This window comes from Muntiacus reevesi, chromosome 22 (assembly GCF_963930625.1).
Source record: "Muntiacus reevesi chromosome 22, mMunRee1.1, whole genome shotgun sequence".
Taxonomy (NCBI): Eukaryota; Metazoa; Chordata; class Mammalia; order Artiodactyla; family Cervidae; genus Muntiacus; species Muntiacus reevesi.
This window is the reverse complement of record NC_089270.1, coordinates 4,478,652-4,488,487: the sequence shown is the minus strand read 5'-3', so window position 1 is coordinate 4,488,487 and position 9,836 is coordinate 4,478,652. Positions and strand designations below refer to the sequence as shown.

Sequence of the window (9,836 nt, the reverse complement as noted above, 5' to 3'; positions counted from 1 at the left end):
TTCATTGAAAAGACCCTGATGCTGGGAGGGACTAGAGGCAGGAGGAGAAGGGGATGACAGAGTACGAGATGGCTCGATGTCATCACCGACTCAATGGACATAAGTGTGGGTAAACTCCGGGAGTTGGTGATGGAAAGGGAGGCCTGGCGTGCTGCGATTCATGGGGTCGCAATGAGTCAGACACGACTGAGCAACTGAACTGAACTGAACTGAACTGATACACGACTCTGGACACGGCAGGTTCAGAGGTCTGGGCATTCAGAGTGGGAGTGCTTCAACCTGGGAGAAGTTCCGGCTGGCCTCGTCACTATGGGTTACTCCTACCAAGAGGCCAGCAGACAAGAGTCATCAGTGTAGTGGGGAAAACTGACCCAGACCATGTGAGGAGGTAGGTCAGGTCGGCCGAGCACAAGGAGGCTGAGAAGACTCGGTTTGGAGCTCACGTGGGCATCTTTGGTCTTCTTTGCCTGCTCTGGATGCTGAATGGACAGGTAGGGGCTGTGGCTCCGGAAGGCATGCTGACCAAAGGTCAGGCCCACAGGAAAGAGGGTCTGGGTACCACTAGGTCAGCATCATACCAGGACAGGTGCATGCTGGAGGTGAAAGGAGATGGATGGTAGGTAGGGACATGAGTATCTTCCACATCCCACATGATCTGCAACAAGAACAGCTCATGCACAGGCCTGGTGGAAGGGACAAGAGTGGATAATTGTGGGATGTGGGTGACGTCTCCACGTGGGCGCAGGCGTGCGGGGCAGGGGCTGGAGCAGCGGGGCTGGCCTGCCGCTCTCCCTGAAGAGCTCCTAGGGCTGCTACACATCCCCTTCACACAGGGCCTGGTTAGGGTCTCCCCACAGTCGGCTGCTCTGGGATCCACACATGAGCACACCAGGGACCAAGGCAAGCTGTGTCTTGCCACTTTTGACAACCTCCAAGTCACACAGGCCATCTTTTCGACATTCTATGGTTCCTAGACGGTCACAAGTTCACCAGCTACAAAGGGAGAAGACGCAGGTCCTGTACTCAATAGGAGGGAGTCAGGATCACGTCAGGCCAGGTGGGTACCAGGGAGGGGATGAGACAGGAAGGAGAAAGACCTGCTTGGAGACCATGTTCTCCAGATGTATTTGCTGGGGGAGAGGCCACGGTGGCCAGAAGGGAAGGTAAGTCTCAGGTGTGGCAGCAACAGAAAGAGCTGCTCGGGCATTTGGAGGTCAGAGAGAGGAGCCCACTCGCAGACCCCTGCTCCAAGTCAGGGTTACAGAGACCCCCAGGCAACACTCTGGCCCCTGCAGGCTGCAGCACCGTGCCAGCCTTCCTCCAGGAAGGAGACCCCGCTGTTGTCATCTCCTGTACATTCCCTCACGGGTCCCCGGCACATCTATGGGTGTCCCGTTTTGCAGATGGACTCTTGAGATGCAGACAGCTTGCTTGCCAAGGTCACTATCCCTGATCCAGACCTAATTCTGAACATTTCAGGCCTTCTTGCTCCTACACTAGCTGTGCAATCTCAGGTTGTCAGGCCCTATTTGTGAAAGCCAACATTCCTCCTTAAAAGAGAGGTTACAATTTCTACTGCAAGGCTCAGACTGGGGGTTTCATGTGAAGGAGAGTGTATCAGGGCAGGCCTCCTGGTGGTGGCAGGCTCCACAGAGTTACCATTGGCAGGGCAGTGTCAAGGAGCCAGTCCAGCGGGTTGGGGGCAGGGATGGGTAAGATGCGCAGTGGGAAATACCGGAGAGGCCTAGGGAAGGGGCATGAAGTCGGGGGTGAGGGGAGCCAGAGGGAAGCTGGCAGACTTCCTTGGGGAGGTGGTGTTTGGGGTTTGGCTAAAGGCAGATGGTCAGGAAACCCCAGATGGGGCAGAGTGCTGCAAGGCAGTAAGCGAGGGCCCCCGCCTGCACCGCTCAGGTGACAGCCTCTGTGTGGGCGTCACTCCTGGTCTCCTTCCCGCTCCATCCACCAAAGGGTGGTGGCCACATCGGCTGGCAGGAGGCAGGCCCCGCAGGCAGGCAGACATCCTCCAGCCCCTGTGCTGGCCGAGGAGATGGAGCCGCGGGGCTGGCTGCCTCTGCTTCTGCGGTTGGGCCTGATGTGGCCCCTGGGGGCTCCTTCTGAGCCCCGACTGAGGGTATTCGTGGTTCCGCACAGCCACATGGACGTGGGCTGGCTGCACACCGTACAGGTAGGTGCCCCGAGTGACCCCTGCACACCTCTTGAAGTTGCGGCTCTTTCTCCATGTGGACTCCAGAGTGGGTTTGAGTCCTGGGTCTCTACCATCAGGGAATTCGGCCTTGGGCCCACCTGTACTTGGCTACTTGACTGGATGTCGGCTTCTCTGGTGGCTAAGATAGTAAAGAATCTGCCTACAAGGCAGGAAACCCAGGTTCGATCCCTGGGTCAGGAAGATCTGGAGAAAGAAATGGTAACCCACTCCTGTATTCTTGCCTGGAGAATTCCAAGGACAGAGGAGCCTGGTGGGCTACAGTCCATGGGGTCACAAAGATTCAGACACGAATGAGCAATTAACATAGACTGGCTGTGGGAAGGGGTGAGAATGTGTTCCCAGCCGCATGTGTGGAAGGTGTTCAAAATGCCATTGAGTGAATTAATGAACTTGGCAGAGGAAAAGAGGGAAAGACTGATTTCCATAAGTTTCCAGTGCAGATAACTGAAATGATTACCCAGACCTGCACAAGCTCTTTTCTGGAAGGAGGAAGGAAATAAATGAATAGGACCACTCTGTAATCATGCATACAATACTTTCCATGAGACGTTAATAAGTGAGTTGCTCATTTTAAAGGGAGTCAGGCAGCAAGAGGCCCTGAGGCTGAGTTGAGTTGAGTCTGGTCCCGGCTCACTGGGCAGCCTCTGTGGGTGGTCACCCACCTGCGTGTGGAAATGCTGACCTGTGGGAAGCAGGCTCATCACCCCCAGTTCACAGAAGGGACACTGAGGCCCAGGGTGGGATGTTGCCCAAGTCAGCAGACATCGCCACCTTGCCCGCTAACCACCTGCCCAGGGCTCCTTGCATTCCTTTATCAGCATCTGGGCACCACGGTGAGCCAGCCTGATCCAGATGGGGGCAAGCTCAGCTCCATCCTGGGGACTCCCAGCCTTGGGGGAGGAGATAGATCCAGAGAGACGAGTCACAGGGTCAGCTCCTCTCAGCCTCAGCCCTTGACACACACTTCCCCATCACTTCATCCCAAGAAGGCGCATCTGAGTCCCTGGACCTCAATCCCAGGGCCCTGTTGTCAACTGGTCTGTCCTCCAAGGCAGGAGCGGTCAGCTCACCCCACTGAGCTGGCACATCCCACTGTCACATAGAGTGTCTGTCTCCTCTTGACTCTCCTCAGGGGCAGGCTCCCATCTAAGGGGGTCCACTCAGGTCCTTCTCTCAGTGCAGGGCTCACCGCCCATCCAGCACAGAGTGGTTACCAGGTTCCTTGTTGGAACAGCAGAGAGAGGAGCAGAGGGCAAGGGCCTGGGGCAGGCTGGGCGGGAGCGCCAATGGCCCCTGGACACTGTGTCTCCCTGCACGTTCCTCCTCGGTCCTTGGTCCACGCCCTCTGGTTTCCCCCACGGGGATGGAGTGATGGTCTCCTCCCCTCCCCACCCCAGGAGAGCATGCAGGCTTATGTCACCAACGTCTACAACACCGTGGTGGAGGAGCTGACCCTTGAGAAGAAGCGCAGGTTCATCGCTGTGGAGCAGGAGTATTTCCGGCTGTGGTGGGATGGCATCGCCTCGGAGGAGCAGAAAGGCCAGGTAATGCTGCGCTCAGGGGGTCTTCACCAGGCAAATGGGAGTGGATGCCCTGGGGGTCCCGGGGACGACCCTTCAGGAAGCTCCTGGGTTGTGCTCTGTGTGACCAGGGCAGGGCTGCACAGACCATGAGGTCCCAACCCGGCTGAGCTGTGTGCAGGGTCCATTTAGTACAGGTTTGTGGCCAGCCCCACGACCAGGGGACAGGGTTGGGTTTGATCCTGCCTTTCTGGTTCCTCCTGAAAAGTTGCAGCTCTGGCAGCCCAGTTGGGCACTCAGCTGGTGAGAATGGGGTGACCTTTCACACTGGGCAATCCGGGGTGACCTGTGTCCACACCCTCTGACCTCATTTATGAGTTTGCATGGCTCCCCCGGACTCTGGAGCCGGTGACCTCCAGGGGTGCAGGAGTCCCTGTGGATTAGCCTCCAGGTCCTGATTAACCCTGTATCACAGGGGTCAGAGGCCATGGTCCTTGCAGGGGCAGTCTGGGGCCAGGGCCTCTCCCCCTCTCCGTGGAATCACAGGTCAGCGCTGATCTCTTCAGCTGCATGTGAATTCACTGGTAGCATGATTAATGTTAAATTCCTGATTTAGTTAATTATAAAACAGCTATTATGATCTTCTTGCTCAACACTTTCTGAACTATGGAATTAAAGGCATGCAGCTGCTAACATTTACTTTGAATTCATTTAAGTAAACCATATTTTGTATTAAAATAAGCAAATAGTGTTAAGGAAATAGGTGAACAATATTAACAGTGAGATAATCTGGGGAAGCTGAAACTCCAGTTCTTTGGCCACCTGATGTGAAGAGCCAACTCATTGGAAAGGACCTTATGCAGGGTAAGAATGAAGGCAGGAGGAGAAGGGGATGACAGAAGATAAGGTGCTTAGGTGGCATCGCCAACTCAGTGGACATCCGATTGAGCAAACTCTGGGAGATAGTGAATGACAGGGAAGCCTGGAGTGCTTCAGTCCATGGGGTTGCAAAGGGTCGGAGGTAACTGATCAACTGAAAAACAACAATCTGTGGAATGATTCATGGGAAGGGAGCTTTTTTTACAATCCTTGCAAGCCTTTCATAAGCTTGAATTATTCCAAAACAAAAGTTGTGAACATATATACCTGTATATACGCCTGATGAAGCAGCAGCCAGGGCTTTCTCAGAGCTGGACACAGTGCTGACCAGGACAGACAGCGTCCTGCTATTTGCAGAATAAATGAGGCTGAGGAGTTTGAAGGAAGGCCCGTGAGATGCAGTAGACATGAGACCAACAAGCATAAACGGTTCAGCCTGGGAGGTGTAACCTGGCCTTTTCTCTCTGCCCTCCATGCCAAGGTCCGCCAGCTTGTGGCCGAAGGTCGCCTGGAGTTTGTCCTTGGAGGCCAGGTCATGCACGATGAGGCCGTGACCCACGTTGATGACCAGATCCTCCAGCTCACAGGTTTGATCACCCTTCCCCAGACCAGAGTCCCTGTGGCATCCATGGGGCTGGGACTTGGTCCCTGAGTACAGGGGATAAAGGTCTGGATTCTAGACCAGCCGGCCCGGCTGTGTCCTGACTCTGCTAACTCCCAACCCTGTGAACCTGGGCAAGTGATGCAACCTCATTAAGCCTAAGTTGCCTCCTGTATAAAGACATTTGATAATGATGTATGATCTATCTCAAAGGCAAGTTATAAATTTGTATTTTAAATTCAAATAATTCCAATAGATCACTTTGAGTACAGCACGTGGGTCCCTAGTCAGTGATCAATAAGGGTCAGATGCCATCTGACCATCTCTGCCATCACCTCACACACCAACTGTTCAAGCCATACCAACACCTCCAACACCACCGCCATCACCACCATTACAATTGCCTCCATGACTACCTGCACCTGTATAACCTTCAACAACACCACCTCCAAGTCTGTTATGATCACCCCCAACACCACCCTCACCACCACTAACATCTTAGAACATCACTGCATAAATTATAACACCAACACCTCCAACATCAGCGCCATCACCGTCACCACCATTACCAATGCCACCTTCACTATCTGCACCTGTACCACCTCCAACACCACTGCCTCCAAGTCCATAATGAGTCCTCCAGCACCACCATCACCACTAACACCTCAGCACCTCACTGCCTCACTCCTAACACCAACGCCTCCAACACCAGCACCAAAATTACCACCATTATCACAGCCTGCCCATCATGCACCTCTTCCAAAACCACCACATTCCCCACCACTATTAGCACTCCCACCACCAGAAAAAGTAGATGTACATTGCTTTTTTTTAACACCATTCTTGTATAGATGACGGACAAAAAGAATCAAATGTAGAAAAATATGGGAAACCTTTTGAAAATGTGTTCATTTCTCTTTTCCCCATTTCTCGTTTCACCGCCAGCATCAATATCACTTCTAACACCAGTGCATACAACCACTCTCTCAACCATTACACCCACACCCTCACAACACCAACACCTCTGCTACCATCCAAATCTCATCACCTTCACCACCACGAAAACCAATAGCACCTCATCTACCGCTAACATTACACCCTCTGCCACCAACAACTCTATCTCCACCACCCAAGCCCCACCAGAATCCCCAGCACGATCACCTTCATGGTCACCTCTAACACTCCAACCGCTTCTGGCACCATCAGTACCAGCACCACCACCAAAACCTCCAGGGTAACTCTACCACCTACTGCAGCACCCCCATCATCAATGCCAACACCGTAACAGGAAACTGATAAACGTTGCCAGCGCCTCTACCATCCTCACTACCATCATCATCACTGCCAACTCCATTCACACCACCATTATCCCTGCCAAAACCACAACCACTGTCATCACAGCCATCGTCACCATCACGGCCGTCATCAGTACCACCGCCACCATCTCCTCCATGCGCATTACTGACACAGGCACGTCACACCACCATCACCTTCACCACCTCCATCACCACACCTACTGTCACGAAGGGTGCATTCTCCTCCACTGAACACGTGTTTGTCACAGGCATCACTTCACTCACCCCGGAACGCAGGGTGTCCTGAGGGCGTCAGGCTCTCAGGCTCTTTTGCAGAAGGGACGCTAAGACTGAAGCTACAAGAAGCACAAAGTGTCAGTGGGAGAGCCAGGCTGACTGCAGTGTGGGCTGGGCTGTAGCCCATTGTCACTCCACTACAGTCGGACCCCGTGCAGGACATCACAATGGCGCTGGGCTTTCTATTTGGATTTTATTACCCTGTCTCTCTATTCAACTCTTTAATCAGTGCTTCCTTCCTCCTGAGTTTCTACTGCCTTATTTCTAGATTTAAGTGATAAGCTCATGGGAATCTTTGTGTTTTTCCATATAAACTCACCAGTCTGCAAAATGCAGCCTCAGGCCTCACCTCCTGCCTTCCTCCTGTTCCTTCTGCTTCCTGCTTCCCAGATCTGCCCCTAAGACATGGCCTCCTGTGCTTTCAGAACAGGGTTTCCTGTTGTTTCCAGCAGACTCACCTAGGGAGTCTCATGTCCTGGAACCTTCCACTGGGTCCACAGTGCTTGAGCACCTCCCCTCTTCTGGCAATGACCGGTGCCTGATTCTCATCTGGGTCCCCAGGGCCCAGTCCAGGATTTGACCAGACCAGGGCTGGTGAGCATAGATGGAGGGAAAGGGCACTGATCTGTCTTCCTCCGGGTACCTACAGAATGATCATTCCTCATCTCTGGTCTCAGACCACCATGCTCACCTCCCTGAACACTGCACACTGACCTTGCAAGCCAGACCAGAGGAGCCAGAGTCCAAGCAAAGACAGGTTCCCATCACTGGGGCAGGAAGGGCTGTGGGCCTCTCAATCCTCCCCAGAACATTCTTTGAGGCTCCATTTCCAAGACCAACCAGGCTCCTGGGTCCCTCAGAGGATGGGCCCTGACTTCATCTCATGATGACCTCCTGTTCTAAGAAAAAGGCATACACTTACTTCCTTCAGTTCTGGTCACAGTCCTGTGGATGGGGAGACTTACAAAACCCCATTCTTGCAGGTTGAATATGAGGCAAAAATGCTGCTGAAACTTACATGAATCACGCTACTAGCAGGTGATGGTTGCATTCTTTTTTCAAAAAGTTGCTTACTTTTCCTTATTATATATATTATTGAAGTACAGTTGACTTACAGGGTTTTAGGTGCAGAGTGATGTGACTCAGGTATACATACACACATATTATTTTTGAAATTTTTTTCTTTTATAGGTTATTATGACGTATTGACTATAGTTCCCTGTGCTGTACAGTATACCTTTGATTTTTGTTGCATATCTATTTTTTAATTAAAAATCTAGCATTCTATTCATACTTAGCCAAATAAGTGAAATCAAAATGTCATACATTTTTTAGTTAGGCATAAATTCACAAATATTCCAAAATATACAAGTATATGTTATGCATATTATATATATAAAAGCATTTCTACTACACTTGAAGTAGGGGTGAAAAAGAACAAAAAAAGAGATGAAGAAATTGGAAAAGAAAAACTAAAGGAAATGGGAGCATTGAATATTAAATAGAAAAAGTGAAACAAACTAGATAAAAGTAAAAGACCATCATATAGTCCAGTTGTTTTTAACTATGGTGGATCATTAGAATCATATCTGAGCTCTGGAGGAAAAAAATCAATACCTGGGCATCCGTATTTAAAAAACAGTTCCAAGAAAATTCTGATATGTATCTGCATTTTAAAAATGATTACAGGTTTTTCTATTAAATGATAGCTTTGATGTTAAAGAGTTCTATTATTTTTCTGTTTACCAATCATGAGACAATGGTATTGAATAATAGTTACATAATCACAAAAGTAAAAGATTCTTATCAGTTTTCACAATCAATAGCCAGACAAAAAATAAAAGATAATTACAATTACAAATGATTATGGGAACATGAATACCTAGCAATTTAAAATAGGTACAAATTATCTGTGCAGGTTAAGCAGAGTGACCTGGTAAGTGGAGGTTGGTGCTTTTAATGCATTTACATTTGAGGTGATTATCAATATGTTTGATCCAATTACCGTTTTCTTAATTGTTTTGGGTTTATTTTCTCTAGATCGGTTTTTTTCCCTGTGCTTCCTGCCTAGAGAATTTCCTTTGGCATTTGCTGTAAAGCTGGTTTGGTGGAGCTCTCCAACAAATCCTAAAGGATCTCCTCTGGACAGGAAACACATAAAGGGTGTTTAACTCGAATGCAAAATAACAAAGTAAATGGCAACGGGATCATCAGTTCAGTTCAGTCGCTCAGTCGTGTCCAACTCTTTGCGACCCCATGAATCGCAGCATGCCAGAACTCCCTGTTCATCACCAACTCCCAGAGTTTACTCAAGCTCTAGCCCATCAATTCAGTGATGCCATCCAGCCGTCTCATCCTCTGTCATCCCCTTCTCCTCCTGCCCCCAATCCCTCCCAGAATCAGGGTCTTTACCAATGAGTCAACTCTCTGCATGAGGTGGCCAAAGTATTGGAGTTTCAGCTTCAGCATCAGTCCTTCCAATGAACACCCAGGACTAATTTCCTTTAGGATGGACTGGTTGGATCTCCTTGCAGTCCAAGGGACTCTCAAGAGTCTTCTCCAACACCACAGTTCAAAAGCATCAATTTTTTGGCTCTCAGCTTTCTTCACAGTCCAACGCTCACATCCATACATGACCACTGGAAAAGCCATAGCCTTGACCAGATGGACCTTTGTTGGCAAAGTAATGTCTCTGCTTTTTAATATGCTATCTAGGTTGGTCATAACGTCTTTTCATTTCATCTTTTAATTTCATGGCTGCAGTCACCATCTGCAGTGATTTTGGAGTCCCAAAAAATAAAGTCTGACACTGTTTCCACTGTCTCCCCATCTATTTCCCATGAGGTGATGGGACCAGATGCCATGATCTTAGTTTTCTGAACTTATCAATAATTACCTTAAATGTAAGTGGGTTGAATGCCCCAACCAAAAGACAAAGACTGCCTGAATGGATACAAAAACAAGACCCCTATATATGTCATCTACAAGACACCCACCTCAAAACAAAGGACACTTAC

General features: G+C 50.0%; 1 protein-coding gene across 1 annotated transcript in view; it reads left to right on the top strand.

The window, feature by feature from the left end:
* Positions 1-2,047: 2,047 nt before the first annotated feature.
* LOC136152783 (epididymis-specific alpha-mannosidase-like) overlaps positions 2,048-9,836 on the top strand; it is a 38,288-nt gene continuing 30,499 nt past the window's right edge. Inside the window, 3 exon segments of the mRNA XM_065914168.1 lie at positions 2,048-2,185; positions 3,625-3,771; positions 5,108-5,213. Coding sequence (XP_065770240.1) covers positions 2,048-2,185; positions 3,625-3,771; positions 5,108-5,213 — 391 coding nt within the window.